The 22,113-nt window shown below is 40.0% G+C and overlaps 1 protein-coding gene across 2 annotated transcripts; it reads right to left on the reverse strand.

Annotated features, from left to right (window-relative positions):
* Nucleotides 1-2,330: 2,330 nt before the first annotated feature.
* syt9a (synaptotagmin IXa) lies at nt 2,331-21,913 on the reverse strand. 2 transcript variants are annotated; one of them, XM_028580739.1, is made up of 7 exons: nt 21,243-21,913; nt 14,808-15,303; nt 13,767-14,322; nt 5,378-5,498; nt 5,110-5,281; nt 4,766-4,895; nt 2,331-2,993 (listed from the first exon to the last, which is right to left on the reverse strand). In XM_028580739.1, the coding sequence occupies exons 1-7, from the start codon at nt 21,388-21,390 to the stop codon at nt 2,925-2,927; spliced, it is 1,692 nt and encodes a 563-aa protein (XP_028436540.1). In that variant the 5' UTR covers nt 21,391-21,913; the 3' UTR covers nt 2,331-2,924. The 2 variants fall into 2 exon arrangements, with proteins under 2 accessions (XP_028436540.1, XP_028436547.1); XM_028580746.1 differs by lacking the exon at nt 2,331-2,993 and having other exon boundaries at nt 4,757-4,895.
* Between the last annotated feature and the right edge of the window lie 200 nt (nt 21,914-22,113).

A 22,113-nucleotide genomic window follows, 5' to 3' on the forward strand; every position in this document is an offset into this window, starting at 1 on the left:
TTACCTACTATTTATTACCTTATCTTTGATATTACTGTATGTGTTAGGTCATAAACGGTGCTGTTATACACAGTATGACCAACAGGGTGCATCACTAGTCAAGAAAAAAATAACATCTTCATACAGAGATCTCTCTACAGTGAGCTTTCTTAAAAAAAACTGCTGCTAAGGAAATATACTGCAAGCATCTAAATGTTAGATAGTTCGACAGCTGTCAAACTATCAGCTGCTGTTCATTTTCTCCTTTCTCAGGATATTGAATACAAGTTTTCTCTTAATGCCAGATCTTTGTTGAAATTGTGCATGCATTTAAATAAAGACCACACAACATATTTCTAAACTTAATATGTATATATAGCATTCATGTAGTAGATGTTCATTATCTAAAATGTCAATCCGTCCAGCCGTGGCTTGGCTAAGCACCATGTGAGAGTGGACGCACTAAACGGTTTCATTATTTTTCACACTGCTGGGCTACTTACTCTTTGGACTCACAGAGACCATACAGATGTTAGATGCCAGGAAGTTAGAGTCCTGCCATCACCATCCTTACCCAGATGACAGAGAGGGAAAATAAAATAGGAACAAATGGCATTATTAAAAATCACACAGACCAGAAAACACATTTGTACCCTGCATTGGGATTATGGGACAATATTTCTAATGAACCTGTTCTGGATAAAAAAAAAAAGTTTTGAACAAGCTTAATTGCCTTGCCAAATAATTAAAAGCTGCTAAGCTTCGAAGTAAGTAAATCCTGCCATAATACAAGACAAAACAAGTAAACATCTTTCTAACATTTTACATCATCACTTACTGTAAGCACATATTTGTATTTATTGTTTATGTTGTTATCACATATTATATATCGTCAAATATTATTTAGTCATTCAACAGTTTATGTATATTTTCAGTGTTAGAGGTGGAATATGCTAGGATTACGTTTATATTTGCTATTTTTCTGTACTAGACATTTTTGGTAATTACAAGAGCTTAGGTGTCCTCAGGCAGTTTGTAGTGTGCATGGATAGAAAAACTTTAGGACAACGTGGTGCTAGTAAGATGCAGACACTAGGCCCTTGTTTATATTTATCACACTCACACAACACCAACATAACTGCAAGACACTAGAAAATAGAAAAGACAGTTCTTCGTCAGGATGAGACATTCTCTCAGTCTCTCCAATTTCTCTCTTTTATCTTTTTGTTCTTTATCCTCTTTCTGTTCCCTCGTTTCATCTTTGTCTCTCTAAGTTAATTACTTAGCAGTAAGGCAGTTGTGATTAAGTAAAAAAGATTTGGGTCAGACACTGTGATAAAAAAAATCTTTTACTGCTTTTTAGTAAATCTTAAGCCATCTGCATAAAGAAATAAATATCTTATATGAAATATGGATTCTTACAATGTTACTGTATTATTCATACCAAATCAGCCAGTTTGAATAGTGTATGTTTTTACAGTCTCCATTTCACAAAAGTAATTAGACACCAGCATTATTATAGCATCATAACACAACACTGCTAAATGCTAAACATTATAACTGTGGATAACCAAAACCTTGTTAAAATGTAATAGAAGAAGCAGAAGAGTCCTTCCTAGCATGCAGCCCAAAGTGTGATATACTGTCGCCTCTATTTCAGATGTAATTTGCAGTTAATAGTTAATTACATTATTGGAAGTTGACCTAACTTTAGCTCTCCAAATCTCATTTGGATTCTCTCTTATCTTTTTCACAGGTTTTGAAAAAAGTCTTATTAGCGTTCCTCTTGGAATTCTGCATAATTTAATCAGGAAGGCAATTCAATTCCATAATATCTTTGTATTTCTTCATAAGACTCTCCTGTTTTATTTATGTATTGTTGTTGTTGTATACAATACACAGGATTAACAGAAGCATTTAGAGTTGCATTAACAGTGCGGGTCCAATCTCAACATTAGCAGTATTACTAGAGACACAAGATATTTATGTTGTACTATAGACCATACAAGCTAATTTGGCAAAGGTTCAATGCTGTGGCTACGGGCATTGATAATCTGCTCACAAACAGCCTTTCTCGCCTATTTCAGAACTCCATGTGGCTGTCTTTCTATGGATTGCAATTCTAATAACACTCATCTTAAAGAGAAATTCAATTGACATGTTGCAAAAAAAGTCACAACTTAAACAATATAAATCAAACTCTTTTTTACATTTTAATTTTCATTACTTTATTGTTTCACATGTTTTCTAGTTGTCCATCTTGGTTTTTCTTATATTCCTAAAATGAGGAAAACATTTTTGCACAATTAAATTGTAATGCTCACAACAATTGAACTGGCAGAGATCAACAATGTTTTTTTTATAGAATAATATTTATTGATAACATTTAACATATTTTTCTTACAGATACGTTGCCTAGAAAATCAACCGTCACTGTACATCAACTGACAGAACAACACATCGTATTCCCAAAAATAGAAACAAAAAACAAACAAACTAGGAGAAGATATCCCACCAAACCATGACCTCATGCACCAATTTACCACCAAATTAAAAAACAGTATGGCAGTTCAACTGGTTGTTAGTACATTGTGCAAATACAGACTCACCTCATTGAAACAAGTAACAAGACTAAGTAAAAAACAATTACTACTGTATAAACCCAGGAATAGCACAGACTTAAAATGTCTGCATTATGCCTGTTGTTTTTCTTATGGAACATCATAGAAAAGAAAACATCCATCTGTGCGGTCATTCAACATGCAACTGATCCAACTGAGTAGAGCTCAAGACAGTTTGTGTCTCTCTTTTCCACATTAGTTTATTGATGTCTGCATTCTTCTTTTAGGAACATATGTGTGCAGCACTCAGCAACACTACAGTCCAAAGGTATACAGCCAAGGCTTCAGGTTGATGGATGCTCTTTTCTGAAGTGTTGCTCAAGGCTACGGAGAAGGAGGCGTCTTCAGAGAATTACAGGATCCTCCCTGGCTATTACCCGTGGTCCCCTGGTACTGCAAAGAATAGTCAAGCAGAAACATTCAGTTAGAGCTGTGCGATGCACGTGTAAAAACAAACCCTTTCTCACACAGTCATATAAACAGATGTCCTATCAAAGAAAACCAGGGATACATTTTCAAAATTGCAGCTTTTTATCTCGGAACCTCAAAACAAATGTATTAACCACCACAGAGTTATAACTTTGGCAGTAAAACAAAACAGTGAATGTCTCCCATTTTATTTTGGATTTTTGTGAAGTCAGTTTATTTATGTATTCACTCAATTTTATTGGAATAGACTGTGAGACTGTTTGTTGCCAAATGCAAGCACAAAGATTACAGAAAAAGTGGCTTACTTGGCAAACAAACACGTAGATAGACCTGCATTTGAACCTATCAGCATGTTAGGGCTAGTGCTTTACAGTTTCGGGAGTGGTGTAAGGATGAGGGACTTGTGAAGACAGAACCACTGACTGATATAAACTGGGAGGAAGCAAATAATAAGTGGTGTTTTTTGAGGCTCCAATGAAGATTTCAAAGTACTATAGTACATGCTTTAATAGCCATGAAAGAAACATAACTAGCTCAATTTCCAGCTATCTCTGACTCTCACTGTCTTTGTATTTTGCAAGACGCAGACCTTTGATGTGCACACAAATGTACCCAATAAAGCCATTTTTGTCCGGCTGAGTGCACTGGTCAGAGATACCAACTTCTCAGCGAGACTTACTCTTCTCTGCTGTCAGAATAGGTTATATAGTATCTCTGCCTCATCCACTCTTCTGCAATTCCCAGTGAATGTTAAGTTTTTTCCAAGGGTAGATATTTGGGTGATTGCATTTATTTTGTTTTTCACATATTAAAAACATGAACTGCCATGAGAGAGCTGAGTGGCTCTCATCTAAAACCTACATGTACCCCAACATGCCTGGGGCTGAACTGCGTCAGAGCTTTGTCTACTTTGTTTCCCTCGCTAGTTCCCCACTGCACTATCTAGAAAAAGAAAGAAAATAAAGACTATAAATATACAATGAGTGATCTGGCACACTCTAGAAAGACAAGGGATCTGTCCTGTATAGGGACCTAGTCAATTACAAAGATAACTGAGGGTTTAAAACTGGCTTTTTGGTCTTTTACACTAGGTACATTACAGTGCATCGGCATGGTAACTTTGGCACAAGATGTGATCTGTTTCAGAGCAGGTAATATTTCCGCCGTCAGATCCAGATTAGTAAGCCTACTTTCACAAACACAGCATCACCCTCTGTGGAGCCTCGTGTTTTTTTAAAAGAGTTTGTTTTCCATAAATGTCAGTAATCCATTTATTTGCCTTTAGTCATCTTCTTTTTCCTTTACTTCTTTAACATGCAATGTGACAAACATGTTGGCAGCATATATATTGTATGTGTTCTGCTTTGTTTCCTCTACTGAATCCCTTTAATACTCCCGCTACAATTTTACCACATGGCTAAATAAAGCTTTATCGTCTCTAATATTATCTCCTGGAAATCTACATTTTGCACACACTTTGCTTTTTGTAACAAAATCTGCCAATGTATTGAACTGGACACACGTCTCAGGGTCTGTTACAGTAATAGCTGATTATAACCATCTACCAAATTTCATTTTGCTCTAACATTTGTTAGCATATTCTTTCCTGAGAGCTAAAACCTACATGTGTAAGAGCAATGACAAAAAGAGCAAAAAAATAGTTTGTGTTCAAAATGTGGTCAGTCCTCGTGCATGCATGGAAACACGTCACACCCATCACAGTAAAGTCACCTCACCTCAACAAGAGGATGCCAGTGAGCGACAGGTTTTCTGGGACACGTGAGCATTTCACTCCAGTGGTCTCGACCGAGGCTGTCTGCATCGTTGCCAACTCGACACACACCAATAACCTCATTATGGCCTACACTGTAGGTGCAGAGGGGGGGAGAGAGGAAAAAAATGTGATCGCGACTACCATGCGTTCCAAAAATAATTATGTATTACATCTTGAGTGTGAAAACTCAAACTGTTAAACTAGTTATATGACAGCAACAAAGAGTCAGAGTTTACAAAAAAGCACTTTAAAAACATTTCATCCTTTTTGTCCTGTAGCAGGTATGGAATTGCAATGGTTCCTAACCGGTCATAGTCCATCACTGCAATCATAAGGCTGATTTGCTCTATATTTTCTGGAGGGACATCAAAGACAATAGCCTCATTATAGACTGGATTCAAAGTGTTCCTTTTCGTCGATGTCTTCCTCTTCTTCAGTCTGCGACCATCGCACATTAGTGAAACCTTCACATATGGATCTATGAAAGTGAGACAAACAGAACGGAAAGACATTCATTTTCATTTAGGATACCAGCGAAACTCTGTAGTTGTAGACAGTATCAGTTTTCAATTACCAGATGCGCCAGTGATATCCATGGCCTTGAGATTGCGGGCCTTTATCATGGTAATGGTCAATCTGCCCGCAGTGGGCAAGTAACAGAGCGAAAACATCAGATCCCCGAGGTCCACATTATCCTGAAAGACAACACAGAACGCATTAACTCTACCATAAGCTTTATTTTGATGATATATTACTAATTTCTGTCATGCAAGTATCTGTTGCTATTATATTGATATACTGACAGCTGCTCATATCTAAATGATATTAATGACATTATTTCTAGTACTGCTGCTTTTCATTACTGTACACTAGTCAAAGGTGAAGAACAATGGCATAGCCATCTGGCATTTGGTTACAGAGTTGAATCTCTCTCTACTCTCTTCTGTCACATTGCTCAAATACAAGCCTCCCACATTTCACCCGGCATGGAGACTTCTGTTGAGCTGCAGAAAGGCAGAAGCTCACTTCTCACTTACTCTTAAAATAACTCCACCAAAGAAGTGAGAACCAGGAAAGCACACAAACGTGTCTGGTGAAGACAACTCCTCCTACAGCAGAATCTCTTGCTGATCTAGTGGTTTGGCGGAAAGATTGCGTTTCTGCTATTAACTTTCAATGCAATCATTCTTAAAGGGATGCTCAGTGAGTTTAATACGTGTGTGAACATAAAACCTGAGAACCAAGAATCTATGGTATCACATTACTACTCAGAGCTGCTCGGTTAACTGTGGTTTAGATGATGAGATAAATGGCATCTAATGTCTGAAATACAAGGGTGTAACTTTGGGTTCAACATTGGAGGGGGGGGGGTTAAGATCTCCAAAATAAAAATTTTGAGCATCAAACACTTTGCATTATGCTGAATTTTTCTGCAACAATTTGTTCCTTTTCTGCATCAATTTATGGTGCAGATGTCTTAATTTATGTAAATGAAATTATATAAAGTTCTTGGGGGGGATTGCACTGGCCAGTTTTGATTATTGGGGGGGTTGTTGGATATGACACACCCTCTCACACACTTAGGCACTATTGAGTAATTGATCTTGGTTGATTGAACTTCACTGTGCAAAAAACAATCAGAAAAAAATAGATATACTACTTATAATTGGAGCCTAATCTAAGTTGGGGGTTATTCATTTTTTATATATTAAAGGGGTGATAGAATGCAAAACCGAGTTTACCTTGTCATAGTTGAATTACGACAGTTCGTGGGTAAAATAGGCATACATAGAACCTCAAAATCACCTGTGACACCTATTTCCTATGCAAATCTCACACTTTGAAACTGCTGCTGAAAACGGGCAAATCTCAACAAAGCTAATAGTTGACTTCAACTCGGTAGCCGTACCTTATTTGGCTCTAGTCTTTGTCATGCCCCAACATTTACATACAAACCACTGATCTGAGGCAAGCTGGTCTTCTGAATCTAGGTCACGCAGATCTCAGGAATTTTATACATTGTTTGTCTGCTATTTCATTACTAAATTCACTTCTGAGATTTTTTATGCGAGAAAATATGGGCAGTTTTTTTTTTACGAAAATCGATGGCTAATTGCAAATTTGGTCTGACTGTGTCAGAGTTCAGGAGCTCCACAATCTGACACGACAGCGGCTGGTGCCTGGCGGAGTCACTGCCTTGCAGCCCGACCTGTCCTCCTTCACAGACCCCGCTGTGAGCTGAATGGAGCTCTATCAGGAGACTCGTGGACAAGAGGCGTTTATTTCCCCAATCATTTGTTTAAATAACTCAACACACATCCATTATAAGATTAACTGGAACCTGTGGTTTTTCTAAGTTATAATGCGCCACAAGAGATTGTGGGCGTAACAAGCTTGCTGACCGCGCTCTCACTCACACACACGGCCATTCAGTAGGTAATACAGAAATGGTGACTTTGCGCTGGGTATGGGCTGCCGGCCAGCTCACAGTGGGGTCTGTGAAGGTGGACAGGCCGACCGGCAAGGCTGCAACCACAGCAGGCACCGGCCGGCTGTCACCTCAGACTGTGGAGCTCCTGAACTCCGACACAGTCTGACCAAATTTGCAATTAGCCATCAATTTCACATATTTGAGCTCTACATAGTTGATTTCTCGCAGAAAAAAGTCTCAGAAGTGAATTTAGTAATGAAACAGCAGACGAACAATGTATAAAATTTCTGTGCAGTGTGTGACGTGGTGTGCACGGAGTGGCATGGAGGGGAGGGGCTGTGTGTGCACGTGTGTGTGTGTGTGTGTGTTCAGCCAACTAAATATTCATGAGCATACCATATAATGGAGACAACCTCTCGTTTCATCCAGGGATTTTTCACAGGGTTGCATTAGGGCCCATAGAACAGCACCTGGGCCATTTTCAGCCCAACCAATGTTACATACCCTATTAGGAGACCTTAAGGAACAGTGTGAAATACCCTATATAATCATTCTATCACTCCTTTATATATTATTTAATTAAATTATTATTTTATTATTTGTTTCAAACTGCATAGTATGAAATACAGTTGGATAATGTGCATTACAACGTACAGTTCTTTTGGCTTAGCAGAGTCTGAAGAAGTTTAATGAAATTTTCATTTAGTTACAAAAATAGGTCATGATTTATGTTAAAAAATATATATTATATTTGATGTCCTCTTTCTTTTTCACAAACTATATGAGTATAAGAAAGAAGGCGGGAGAGAAAGAAAAAGAGTTTAAGACTTCCCCTCCTGAGACCCATATCGCCTTGTATCTTGACGTTGGTCTTTTGTTACAATCAGGATCAAGTATTCTACAAGGCTATGGTCTAAGGCATTTTAATTTGCATGATGGATTAACTGACAATCACTCCAGAAAATGCATTCCACATCCCAAAAGGATCCTGTGGGTTTAACACGCTTCATAGTCCATGGTCTTTGTGCACACTCCAGATACAGGTGGGACAAGAGAGAGATTAGGGCTGGTCATGTGCTCCAGAATCCCTCTTAGGCAAAAAACGGCATTTAATACCTGCGGGTTGGAACCATCATTTACAATTTGCACACCCTAGCACATTAAAGACACAACCGTCAATCAAAATAATAAATAAAACCAAAGAAACCAAAAGTAAGCCACATTTAATAGTAATATATTTTAAAGCTTTTCTTTGTATTGCCATGCTCCTTTTCAAAACCATAAAAACTCATAGATCTAAACAATCCAAATCTGGCAATGGAACAAACCATATGGTCAGTCCCACTGACAATCATGACTTAATGATAATCCTATTGTTCTAGGAATCTGTACCTTGATTATGACAAATGAGTTCTAATGCATTGGATACAACATATCCTACTTCTGCACTTCTTCTTCTGCATTAGTGAAAGCATGCAAAAGCGGGACCAAAAGCGTAAAGGTGGGAGGCAAACGTCGGGAAATATCAAGAGGTTTGAGCCGCAAGGTCTGTGGTACATTGCCGTTGCAAATATCCCATTCACATTGATTGAGTAAAAGGGCCAAAACTGGTCTATGTTGAGTATAGCGCCCCCTAATGGCCGATCTTCGCTGAATTTGGTACAGAGACTCAAAACGGCATGCCGAACGAGCATCATAAGTTCTCATTTCACAGATTCCGCTGGATCTGTGAACCGCGTTGCATTGCAAACGCGGACCCCTAACAAGAGTTATCTCAAGACACTTTACAGATAGAGTAGGTCAAGACCACACTCTATAATTTACAAAGACCCAACAATTCCAGTAATTCCCCCAAGAGCAAGCATTTAGTGCAACAGTGGCGAGGAAAAGCTTCCTTTTAGGGAGAAACCTCGGGTGGTGAGGAAAACTTCCTTTTAGGGAGAAACCTAAGACAGACCCAGGCTCTTGGTATGCGGTGTCTGAAGGTGCCGGTTGGGTGTGTGATGAACAGTGGCAATCATAGTCTCAATAAAGGTAATGGAACTATGACTACAAATAGTAGCTGTAGTAGTTCATGGCATAGCAGGGCACTGCAGGGCATAGCAGGACGCAGCAGGACGTAGCAGGGCACTGCAGAGCGTAGCAGGGTGTAGCAGGGCATAGCAGGGCGGGGAGCAGGACCACGGCGACAGCTGCAACCATGATTTAGGTGCCACCCTAATCCAAGGAAAACTGCTGCGCGAAAAAAACATAAGGACTAAATATTACATGTCATTTAGCTGACGCTTTTATCCAAAGCGACTTACAATTAAGTGCTTTCAACCCTGAAGGTTCAAACTCCAGACAACAAGTAGTAAGTGCAAGTACATTAGCTTTAAATAAGTAAAACTACTAAGAGCCATATGAAAGTGCAGCTTCAAGAAATATATATATATATATATATATATATATTTTTTTTTTTTTTTTATTTTATCCGAGGTGTAGTTGGAAGAGATGTGTTTTTAGCCTTCGGCGGAAGACGCATAGGCTTTCAGCCATCCTGATGTCAATAGGGAGCTCATTCCACCATTTAGGAGCCAGGAAAGGAAACAGTCAGGATTTCGTTAAGTGATTAGCTCTCCCTCGCTGTGAGGGGGCAGCAAGCAGGTTGGCTGATGCAGAGCGGATGGGCGGGTTGGGGTAGAGGGTTTGACCATGTCCTGGATGTATGCTCGGGCTGATCCGTTCGTGGCCCTGTATGCAAGTACTAGTGTCTTGAAGCAGATGCGGGAATAAGCTCCGCAGAGCTAAGTTGTATGTGTGCAAATGTCTGAGAACAAGTGTAAGAGTCTGTGTGTACTGTATGTGTGGGCATGTGTGCATGACCTGATTAGTGCATAAAATGAAAACAGTGTGAGAATGGAGCACTCCAGATACTGTGAATCTCTGGTCCCCATCGCCACCTGTCACATACCATTCTGTTCCAACTGGGTAACATTGATTAACAATCAATAGTAAAGGCCAGAAGTGTCAGCACTGCACCATAAAACAAGTTTATACAAAATATCAATACTTTGGTCATTATCAATATTTCCCTTCCGTCTTTCTCTGACACACACTGACATATTGAAAGATATCTTCGTCATTTTCTCAGCATCTCACTAGCCATTTCTCTTATTTTCTACCCCAGATCAGCTTTGTTATGGTAAATAAATGAATACCTACTTAGAACTGATAGCTAGAACGTTCATATTAAGTCAACCTACACTAACACTGTCTTGTTTTGGTTTTAAGAAGACATAAGCTTTCAAGATATACGTAAGTGCAAATGTCAGTGTACATCCCTGTGATCTGTTCCACACAGGGTTTGCCCTCTAACAAACTATATTGGGGGCAGTGCTGGTGCTTTATTCTACTTTATGACAAGTCAAATAGATTGCATTTGAACATGGGTCTCTGCCTTTCCAACCACAATGGATGCCAGAATAGCTAAGCAGTCACCCGCTTCTGCATGATCCTTTATGTGTCTATGAAGCTGTCAAGCTGGTTGTTGTACTTTGCCACTGTGACAGCTCATTAGAGGCTGAAGCTTCTCACCAGAATGGTTACACATTGTGACCCTAGAACATCAAGCATATGGGCACTCTAGAGCATACTGAACGTGTCACCCTGCTGTCCTCAACCTGATAATTCCCCTAATTACATTCTACACAGTAACACTACATACTAACACTATACAGAAGTATAGTTCACTGTTTTGCCGTTAGTTTAGTAGTAACTAAAATGCTTTATTTTAAACATCAATCAACTACAACAGCTGCACCTAATTAAACTTAACTAAAAGAAACATTTTTTTCCAGGATCTTGACGCAGCTGTCTTTAAACTCTTTCTGGCCATGAGTACCTCTTCCATTCCCTACATGCACAGTAATATAAGGCCACAGTGTCCATCAACACCAGACAATTCAAGTGAACCTACTTAATGATTGACATCTACTATTTATGAACTACTACTTATTTTTGTCCCTTTTACGTACTCAAAACCCAGTTAGACTTTGTATGTATTATGAAAGTGGGACACAGCTGCTGATTTTGTGGATGCCAAGTGTGGTTATGGCCGTATATATGGCTTGTACTGTGTGAGTGGCCGATATGGCCTACATGCACTTTTCAGTGCAGTGAGTGTGGTCAAGCAAAGACGGATTGGATGGATCCATCTAACCTGCCTTTGCTTTCAGCATTCACTGGTTACAGAAAGCAGCAGCTAGCATCTAGGTAAAGCAGGAGGATACAGAGAGTGTGTGTGTGTGTGTGTTTGGGTGCGTGCGTATATGCATGCGTGCTGTGAAAGAGAGAGAGAGAGAGAGAGAGAGAGAGACAGAGAGAGAGAGAGAGAGACAGAGAGAAAGAGAGTATTTTTAGAGGCCATGAGTAGGAAGATGTTAATGGTCTTCAGCTAGTCTCATATTGCCAGAGCTCCACAGTGCTAGAGTATGGTCCGTCTACACTGCAGACAGCCCTTTCCGACAGGGAACTGAATCTGTAATCTATGCTGTCTTCAAAGACGCCCGACTCCATTGACACAAGATTATTTTTCTTTCTCTTTTTCTCTCTTCTTTTTTGGATAGGACAGCTGAAGAGAGGAAGGTGGAAGCAATTTTACCTCGAAGAACACAGGAGTTGCTGATCTACCACTGCCTCCATCGGTTAGTTGCTGGTCTAAGGCTGCCTCGATCAGTTAGTTTTAATTGTAATGTGACTATAACTTTTATATTGCCATACGTGATGACCGTTTTATAAAAGCAATAGCTCACTTTAGCTTGGAATTGGGCCAAACAACGCCCCTTAGCTGTGATATAATCACAAAATATCATGGCCTGTCTTGAGATATTGCTGTAACAAAATACGCTCAAATAGGCAATTCTAAAACATGTTCACCAGATGCCTTTCAAATGTATTTCTGCACTACCATCTGGTTTAACGATTCACACACACACAAATGATACACAGTGGAGCAGTTATTCTGAATGAATGAAAATGAATATCACAATTAAATGATGCAGCTCTCTTGCACAATGTGAGAGACCAAAGTAGAAAAACACCTTAACAAGTTTCAAGTTTTAACAAGTTTCCTTTCCTGGCTAAATTACATAGACCACATTACTCCAGTGGCTATATTTAGCCTGGATTGACAGTGGATCGGTAAAAGACACAAATTCAGGTCCTGAGCTACCAAGCTTATTAAACTGAAATAGCTGCAGTGCAGACCATTTGCATATGCAGTGAGGGACAGAGCAGAAGGTAACAAATCCTCACACACACAGCTGCTCAGTAATATAGCTGCATGCTGCTTTATACACTGTAGAACTGACTTAGTGGTCTGCTTAATGGTGCCAGGTAGTTGATATTACAGTTCAGCAATAATAAAAGTGTTGTCTTAAAGAAAAAAAAAACTACAGTATATTACAACTTGGGTTTTCTTGGGACATTGGTTCTATTGGTTGTGATAGCATTGTACTCACAAAAGAGATTGCTCGTATTTCTGAACGCTTCAACATTGCAAACCCAAGAAAAAAAAAAGTCATCTTAACAGATGTAACCGAGGGCAGGACCTACGGAAATTTAACCCACCACAACACCTGTGCCTCACTGATCTTGCTTCATTGACCTCACTAGGATGAAATGAATTGTCTGCAGCGATCAATGGCAAGGAATCGTATTAAGGCCACTTAAGCATGCCACAAAGAAAGGGATCAATTGCACATTACAACTGGACATGCTCACATGATGAAATGCCTGTCAATGAAGCAATCACTGGAAGCATAAACCCATAAATATTGACACATATTGTCTATAACAGGCGCTCATGACCTCATACTAAAGTATGACCCTAATGCTCTCCCTCTCTTACACACACATACACACACACACACACACACACACACACACACACACACACACACACACACACACACACACACACACACACACACTGCCTCCTAACATTTCTTAACTACAGTCTACATTTAAAAAATTGAAAAGGCAATGAAGCATATGTGTAAAAGTTGTTATATAACAGTACAGTACAGATGCCTGAGATGTACCACTGTTGGTAGTGGCTAGTCTGTAAAATACTGCAGGAGGCAACTATATTGATATCAGATATGGAACAGATACTTTACTTACTGCTACAAGACTCTCCATCTCACCAGCAGTCAGAGACACACAAATCCTTTTCTTCAAAGAGAGACCTATTGACCTTACCTACCAACTAATGCGTCTCTTGTTTATTCAGAGCTGACAGCTCAGTGTGTTTAAACAAGCAGTCAACTTTATTACTTATTTTACACTTTATACTGTCAGCGAGAGACAGACTGTGCTGAATTGAAGGACTCAACTGAGCTAAATCATCTCAGCTCTCATTAAAGTTGCAGCAAATCTGTCAGACTTCTTAAAACACATTTTGCACATTTGTGGTAATAATAATAAATTAAACATGACATGGCATATCTAAGTGAGCATGACATCATATTAAACATAACTGCTGACTCACCGAGGAGACGTACTGGATGTCCCGACAGAGTTTCGTCTCCCTGGGAAAATCTGCCAGATCCAGGAAGTTGTCCACAACCACTTGGCCAATAATGTCATGACGTGAAAACCGGTCAAAGTCATAGACACTGAAGTGCAGCTTACGTGTGGGAAGCTCAGAGTACGCCACGGGAAACAGGAAGACCTCATCAAACACAGGGTTCAGCGTCTTCCGGTGCACCTTGGTCTGGTGCTTGGTCTTGCGATCAGGTAGCAGGTAGATCTTAACATAAGGGTCAGAGGTACCAGAGAAGTCCTTGGCTGGGAGGTCCTCTGCTTTGTGGATCTTAACTATTAACTGTTCCTGGTCACAGTCAAATTTGAGGATAAAGTGCAGGCGCCCACAGCCCCCGCCTCTGCGACTGCCTTCATCTCCCTCAAGGGAGCGCTGTTTGTAGAGCTCAGGTTTAAGGCGACCAAGGCCAAGCCCCATTCCAGTGAGGGAGTCCTGCCTTTGGAACTGGGCCACATTGAAGTCTGGGTTGGACAGGTTGATATGCCTGCGAATGGACCCTTGTCTGTGGGCAGAGGAAAACCACAAACATCACCATACAACATCAACAGATTAGGTCAGAAAAGGCATTTACATCCATACTGGATGATTCTGCACCTCACAATTTACACTCAGTGCCAAAGTTGCATACCCATGAAGGAAGTAGTGTTCTCTATATGTAGCACGGTGTAAAGCTGTGTAGTGTAGAGTTCACGTCCTGTTAATACACATTTTTTCCAGTACAATCTTTTCCTAACCTTAAACGAATTTTATTTGTCATGCAGAGACATTGTAGAAAGCAAAAAGTTGAAAAAACATTGCCATTGGACTTTAAACGTGGGCTTTGAATGAAGTTTTGCAGAATAAATTGATATTTTTGTCTGGCAATGGTTAAGAGCCATGAGCACTGATGAGTTCAAACATCAATGAATGTAAGAGGTTGGTGGAAGTGTTCCAGAAATCTAGTAGTTATGACTAAGACAAAACGATAATCAAAAAGCTTATACTGACCCAACTTCCGACATCAAGTCACCAGAGGGTGGGGGTTCAGTGGTCTGTCTCTGCATACGAGGGTTGGTGTGAACCCCATTTACCCGGCTTTTACTCTGTGCGTCCAGTGGGATGTCTGGAGATGTGTGACTGATCTTCATAGCTGCCTCAGGTGTGGCCATGACCACAGGTGGGGGTGATACGGGAGTCATCGGAGCCTCCACTGACACTACAGATGCCACAGTAGTGGGCTCTCTGGCAATGGAGCAGTGTGACGACTCACGGCGGTTCTGCGGCGGGGGGTCCACAGCTGTGTATACTGGCTGCCTGGCTGAAAGCTGTGAGGGCAGAGGGCTCATGGTGGGGTTGAGGTGCCCATGGGCCTCCTTGGTGGTGGGGGAGAGCCCCTGCTCCCTCCATGGTATCCAGCAGAGCTTCCAGGAAACAAACAGGGAGACCCCAAACAGGGCCAAGCCACAGGCAGTCACTACCAATGACAAGAGACTCACCGATATATCTGAGAAGGTGACAAGAGAGACAGGAAATAAGGATCTGACAGTGAATTCAGTTTCCTTCCTGTTTTGTTGCAAAGCTACACATTTACCCTTTTATCATCATCATCAGCAGCAGCAGCAGCAAATACTGTGAAAACCTTTTTACACATATTTCATCATAGTGTTATTGCAATAACGCTCACGGGTATGTGACGGTTTATGCTGGTTTCTCTTTTCTCTCAATGTCTTATGACACATCATGCTTCTGTCACTACGTCACAAAGAAACTTTATTCTACATTTTGACAAAACATCCTTGACAAGATTAATATGGATTAACTACATTTATTTAATTATCCTCTGGAGCCTCTGACTGCAAACTCCCCCTCCCCCCCAAGCAAAACATTAGGGGTTAAGGTAAAAGCTTTAATTTCTGTGTCAGACCCTGAACTAACTCTGATTTATGTATTTAAAGTCATGATCCTAGTCTATGCACACTTATCTGGTATGAGTGGTGAAGAGCTAAAATAGAGTAGACATCATCAGTAGAGTTTAGGTCAGCATGTAGGTTACATTATAATGAGGATGGAGTGCATTTCTGAGATTAGTTTCTATAAGACTTCCTCCTTACATGTAATTATCAAAGGCATGCACTTTCTATGCTTGAGTTGGCTGATTACTGTAAACGCTTGACAACAAGATAAAAGCAGAACTGAATTTAAGTTCACAACAGGAGTTATCTTTGTCAAAACAAAGTCTTCACATGAGTGAAATGGTGTCCTATAACCACATCTTAATTCAATCTAATCTTAAGCCTTTCACATAAGTCCACCAGAAGGTAAAATACAGGCAAGACAGCTACTTTGCAATTAGCAGATAATAATAGTGAAGTAATATAGTACCATTACAAATATTGTTCTAAACCTTAATGAGCTTTACAGCAATAACAAATTGAAATAATGCGCTCTTGACTAATGACAGTAATATAACTCCATAAATAACAGCCCAGCCCATCTGGACATCAAGACTAAAAAGTACATGTATTGCCATGCGCCACAATTTCAGTCCATTGTTAATCTTTAATTGTTTTTCACCTCTAAATGGATAGGTCCAGATTTTTTTTAAGTCTTAACACAATACTCACATGTCTATTGAAAGAGTTAGAATCAGCAACTATATTTGTTCCTCTTCTCCGAACTGGCCGTGCAGTGATCACTTCTGCTTTAGTGAACAATGTTAGGGAATATCCGGTCCACACAAGTTCAGCCGAGGATAACATGAGGCTTCAGCAGTCTGAGTTAGACAAATGAAAGGTGTCTTCCAAAGTCATCATTTGAGTGAAAAATTCCCTCATGCTTCCCTTGACAGTGTTTCCTTGCTGAGGTGTAGCTGATGTATACTAAAAACAATGAATTGTGTTCTATACAAGACTGTAACTTTGGAAAGTAGCCACTTAATATGGCTAACTCAGACTGTTGAAGCATCGTATTAGCGTTGTCTGAACTTTAGAATGTAATTAGAGGAAAGCAGAGTATTGACAGGAGGAATGATCACAGCATCCAAAATCTTTTCCAACGTGCATTGGGGAATGTGAGTACTGTATTTTACATAGACTTGAGACTTATAATGCCCTTCTGAACTGCCATCCCTGTATAGCTGCTGTAATTTTTACTTAAATTTAATGTAGAGGAATATTGAAAAGTCCAGGCTCCTGCATAATGTGTTTTTCAGTATCAGTCTACTGTATCGCCATAACCATGTCTATTATTGGCTAAGAATCGTTCTGTGCGAGGGCAGTGAAACCGACTTGAGCCTAGTTTATGTGCTGCCTGTGCAACAGTTGCCTACAGTATTATAGCAAAGGGGTTTTGTTGAGGTCAATGTTGGTGAAGATTTGTCAGGATTTAAAACGAAAACACAAAAGAAACGAATAGGTATATAATCAGTGCATTTACTTTAATCATACTAATGAGTAAAATGATCCCATTTCACTTTAGATGCACTAATGATTGCTTTTCCTGAGTAACTATACTCACATTATTTAGCACAGTGTGTCACTGCAATGCATGCTGATATGTTTAAAGAAACATAATAAACACAATGAGCATCATATCAGGTAGATGTTGATTACCAGACTATAGATAGATGTATTTTCCATATGAGCTGACAACTCGCTGTATATCTTTTCGGTGACTAGCTGACTTCATGACGAACTTGGACAATTAAGATCAGCAGTGACAGTGGCCAATATTTAGTATTTATATGGTGCATGTCATAACAGGTAGTATCTACAGTAAAAGCAGCTTGATGGCTAACTTCACTGTCCCACAGTTAAACCATGATATCATAACTTTTATTTATAACAAATAAAATAGTATAGTATAGTAATATGAAGACAATATTAGAATTATGTATTGTGTACCTGTTGCTATGCCCTTACTAAGGTATGACTAATTGTTACAAGTGAACAATTTCTGACAGTTATTGAATTCCAGCCTCTTTTTTCCTTTTCTAATTATTGCACTCTACGTTCAGTAGAAAATCCTGAATATAAAGATATGCTACTACAATTTTACCCTGAAAGAGTTGGTTGTTTTGAATAATGCTGCTTAAAACATCAGAACATGTTGCAAGCAGGAATAATCCAGGAATCATTTTAAACTGAAGCATGCCAGGCACATCTGATGTAGAGCTAACACTTGCTATAAAACCGTTTGTTAGTTAGCTTTTATATTTTTTATTATGCCATTAACATTCATATTAGTTAAAAGTAAATAAGACAAAATGTCACACCACATTTACAGTCACAACAAATCTCAAAAGATTTAAGACGGTAATACTTTTGCATTACCTACCCTCCAAATCAGCAATGCCTAATGCAGCATTTTTCTGTGTGTTGGCGCTGTCCAGACCTTGGACAAACTGTCCTTGCTCTGAGATTCTGTGAATACCAGAGTATGTGTGATTTGGGAGAATAATGTGGATAAATTGAGGGACTTGCCATCTGAGGACACTTAGTCCACAGTCAGTTTGGTAGGCTGCCTGCAGAGTGCTGCCTGGCAGAGAAGAATCTATAGACATCTGGAAGGATTCAGAGACTGCATCACAACAAGGAGGGTGGACCAATTTTAGAGCACAGGACCTTCAAAGGTGCAATAGTGTAGGAGGCAAGCTAAAAAAGCAATATATGACCTTCTACCTCCTGAGATGTTATTTGCTTTAAACATATATGTGTGTGTGTGTGTATGCAGTTATTGGAAATATCTTCATTTCACCTTTGTACAGTTAGTATCAACACAGAGTACACAACATATATTACACATGAGTGGTTCTAATTGCTAATTGGTTGTTCTCAAGGCCCTGACTACTGCCGGTTTCTAGCCTCACAGAATGTTAGTTGCATTGACCTGATGGTCCTTGTCTAACTAATTAGATGGCTACAAAAAAAGTGGTACTTTGGATCCTGCTTTGGCAACCATTACTGAATTCACATTCACTTTCTTGCCAATTCTTAGATGAAATGATAAATACCACCCTCATGTCTGTACACTAAATGTGAAGCTACAGCCTGCAGTCAGTTAGCTTAGCCTAAAGACCTGAAACAGGGGGAAACAGCTAGTTTGGCTCTGTCCAATAGTAACAAAATATAAAAGCTAAAGCTAATTAATTAACACATTAAATATCTTTTGTTTAAAGCAAAATGTAAACATGACAAGTCATGGTTTTATGGGGGGTTACGTGCTAGATTAATTCATGGTGGCATTCACATCATAAAGGGTGGATAGGTTAGATTTCCATGTTGTCAACTTGCGAGCATTCACATACAAGATAAGTCAAGATGGTTGTATGATTGTTAGTTGGCTGTGTGAGCATAAAAAATACTGCACAGTGACAATGTAACACATTCAATAAATTTGGGTTAAATAACCTTAAAGTGTACATATTATGTTTTTCCATATTTTCTGTCATATCTACAATGTTATAATGTCGGATTTTTCATTTCGCCAAAATTTCAAATAATGAGGTACATGTATTTTAGACAAATCCCTGTCAGCTAAATCGTTCTGAACACTCCAGTTTCAACAGCAACTCTAAGCCGGCCTTCTATGATTGGTCGTCTGCTCTAGTTAGGCAGGACTGGAGGTTTTTTTTTCTTTTGCTGGTCATTTCTCTCCCCAATTTCAGGTCACTTTACTGCTGTGACATGTCCGGTTGTGTAGTATTTGGTTTAGGAGCCTTTATTGTTGATTTTTCACAGTACATAGTGAATGCAGCAGCCATAGGCAGTATGAGAAAAAATGTTTATCCTGAAAATGCTTTATAATAGTTGCCCTTTAAATTATGGACTTTGGGAAGGGAGTGATATATTGATTCATTTTGATGTGTTTCACTTTCCACATGAATTGATCACTCTGATTATCTTTCTGATACCAGACACATTTGACAAGATGGCCACAAATACATATCCATTATAAATTACTTTTAACAAGAAAGGATTTCTTCAGTTGCCAAGTCAATATGTTTTATGAATATTTGTGAAAAACACATAAATGTTCATGAGCAGTACCCTTAACACACACAGTTTTTGATCTTTTATCTACTGTTATCTACTTCCTTTGTCATTCTTATTATGGGTGCTGCCAGCATGCTGGGTTACTGAAATTGAATCGAATAGGCAAGCCATCGTGATAGCTAACTCCACTACAGCACCTACTATGGCAATTCCACTTTTCAAACTGTCAGTGCAATGGAAAAGACAAGACTGGATGGGCCTATATGATGAATGAGGAGAGAGCTGAGAGATTAAGGAATGGAGGAAAGCAGGAGGAAACAAGTAGGGAGAGGTTGAAGCAAAGGGGTGCAGAGAGGTAGCATGAAGAAAGGTGTGGGAATATAGAAAAGGTCTTTAATGTGGTGAGGAGTGATTAATGATAAAGCAAACTAATGGAAGCAGAATGAATGGAGTAGGAGCAGTTACTGTGCTTTCCTGCTCCTGCACATTATCTCCCTCGTTTTTTTTCTTCTGCACACACACACACACACACACACACACACACACACACACACACACACACACACACACACACACACACACACATGCACGCACGCACGCACGCACGCATGTCAATCTGACAAAGATGGTTAGCCTAGGTGTTGCTAATGATGAAACGTGACTCTGTAGTCACATTCATTCACACATGTGACTGAATGCCCGCTTTGTTCTTCAAAAACGACGTCCTTTTCTGCAATACAGTTATATTTAAATTTCTGTACATCCATTTAGTAAATGTTTCACGGTACATACATGCTTTAGGTAAGACGAAAACTTAAATATTTGGTAAACTATTAAAGAAGTAGGATAGATGGATGTGCCACGAAAGTAACTGCTACCGGTGAGCGCAAGCGCAACTCAGGGCGGAGAATCCTATACAGGCAGTTGTGTTTGATGTGTTATTCTGTGACAACACTGCCGGTGTTGTACGTATATCTCCCCCTTCAGTAGTTAGGGTTAGGATTAAAGGTTGGTTCAGGGGGGGAACAGATCTCGACGGTGAAACAGAGTTCTATACAACACCGGCATTTGTGCACGTGTCAAGAATGAACTGGAGTAATAGCACACACTTTACAAATGTCAGGTTCACGTGAATGTTGTTTGGAAATAATAATTGAACATTTTAGACCTCGAATTTGGCTCTCCGTGAAAATGAGAGCCTATCGCCGTGCACGTGTATTTCGTTGCAATGGAAATTATATAATAAATAAGCTAATAAGTAATGTGGGGAAACATGGTGAAGATCGAATTTACAAACAAAGGGTACTGATTGTAAAAGCACTCTAAGTAAAAGCTTGGACCACCTTTTTGAGTTTTAGGCGCAGAATGTCCAATTAAAGAGGTCACATGCGCGTTTACTGCAGTTCAAACAAATGCAACCGTTCCATCAAGCGTGCAAATGATGCCTCACCTGAATCCGTATAACGTGGCCTGGCAAGGTCTCGAAAATAGTAGATGAAATCCAGGCAGTGTTCGTTCTGCACTTCCCCCTTCGAACAAAGATCTGACAGGAGTTCAAGTGCCTTTTGACAAATCTTTTCATCTCTGTCTCCAGGCATTTCCCACCAGCATCCTTATAAATGGAAGGTCTCTTATAGGCACCACCACCACCCAACTCCGCCCGCCTGACAGTCACCTATTCCACGCTTCTCAGCACGGCTTCTGGAGTCAACTATGCACACCCTACCCACACGATGGAGTCGACGGAGACGCTCTCTATTGGAAAGAACGAAAAAACACTAGTCCAAGTGACCGAGAAAGCAAGATGCGTTTCCCACATGAGTTTTTTTTTATGCAACATTCAGTCAAACGGTCTCCTCACACTGCTGCTCTGGTTGAAAGCCACCGGTTGAATCCTCGCATCGCCACTGCGGCGTCGTGCGCTGTCCAGGGTGCTGAAATGTGCGCGCGCTTCAGAGCCGGACTCTTGCACAGAGAATCATTGCACCAGGCGGTCCGTTGTCATCTAATGTCTTTACGCCTTCAAGCGGTAACAAGCTCAGGAAAAGTTGAGCAGCATTTACCTAAAGGGAGAAATAGCTGGATTTGACAGCGGCTCTACCTGTAGCGAAATCCGATCACTTCTCCGCTACGACGAACCTGGTGTGGTTTTACGTGCATGCACGTGGCCAATCAGAGGATGACATGATTTTTGTGTGTGTGTGTGTGTGTGTGTGTGTGTGTGTGTGTGTGTGTGTGTGTGTGTGAAAACAGTCAATTTCTGTTTATGCAAAGCGAGTTATCACTCAGCAGTCGCGCATATAACGTTGCATGTGCACGTT

The sequence above is a fragment of the Perca flavescens genome, chromosome 1 (assembly GCF_004354835.1).
Source record: "Perca flavescens isolate YP-PL-M2 chromosome 1, PFLA_1.0, whole genome shotgun sequence".
NCBI lineage: Eukaryota > Metazoa > Chordata > Actinopteri > Perciformes > Percidae > Perca > Perca flavescens.

Bases quoted from the DNA above. Each gene is read 5' to 3' on its own strand.
- syt9a (XM_028580739.1), bottom strand. From the start codon at position 21,390: ATGCCTGGAGACAGAGATGAAAAGATTTGTCAAAAGGCACTTGAACTC. The intron at 5,282-5,377 runs GTAATTGAAAAC...TCACTTTCATAG, and splicing joins GGATATCACTGGCGCATCTG to ATCCATATGTGAAGGTTTCA. The intron at 4,896-5,109 runs GTTAGGAACCAT...CTGCACCTACAG, and splicing joins GCAGTGATGGACTATGACCG to TGTAGGCCATAATGAGGTTA.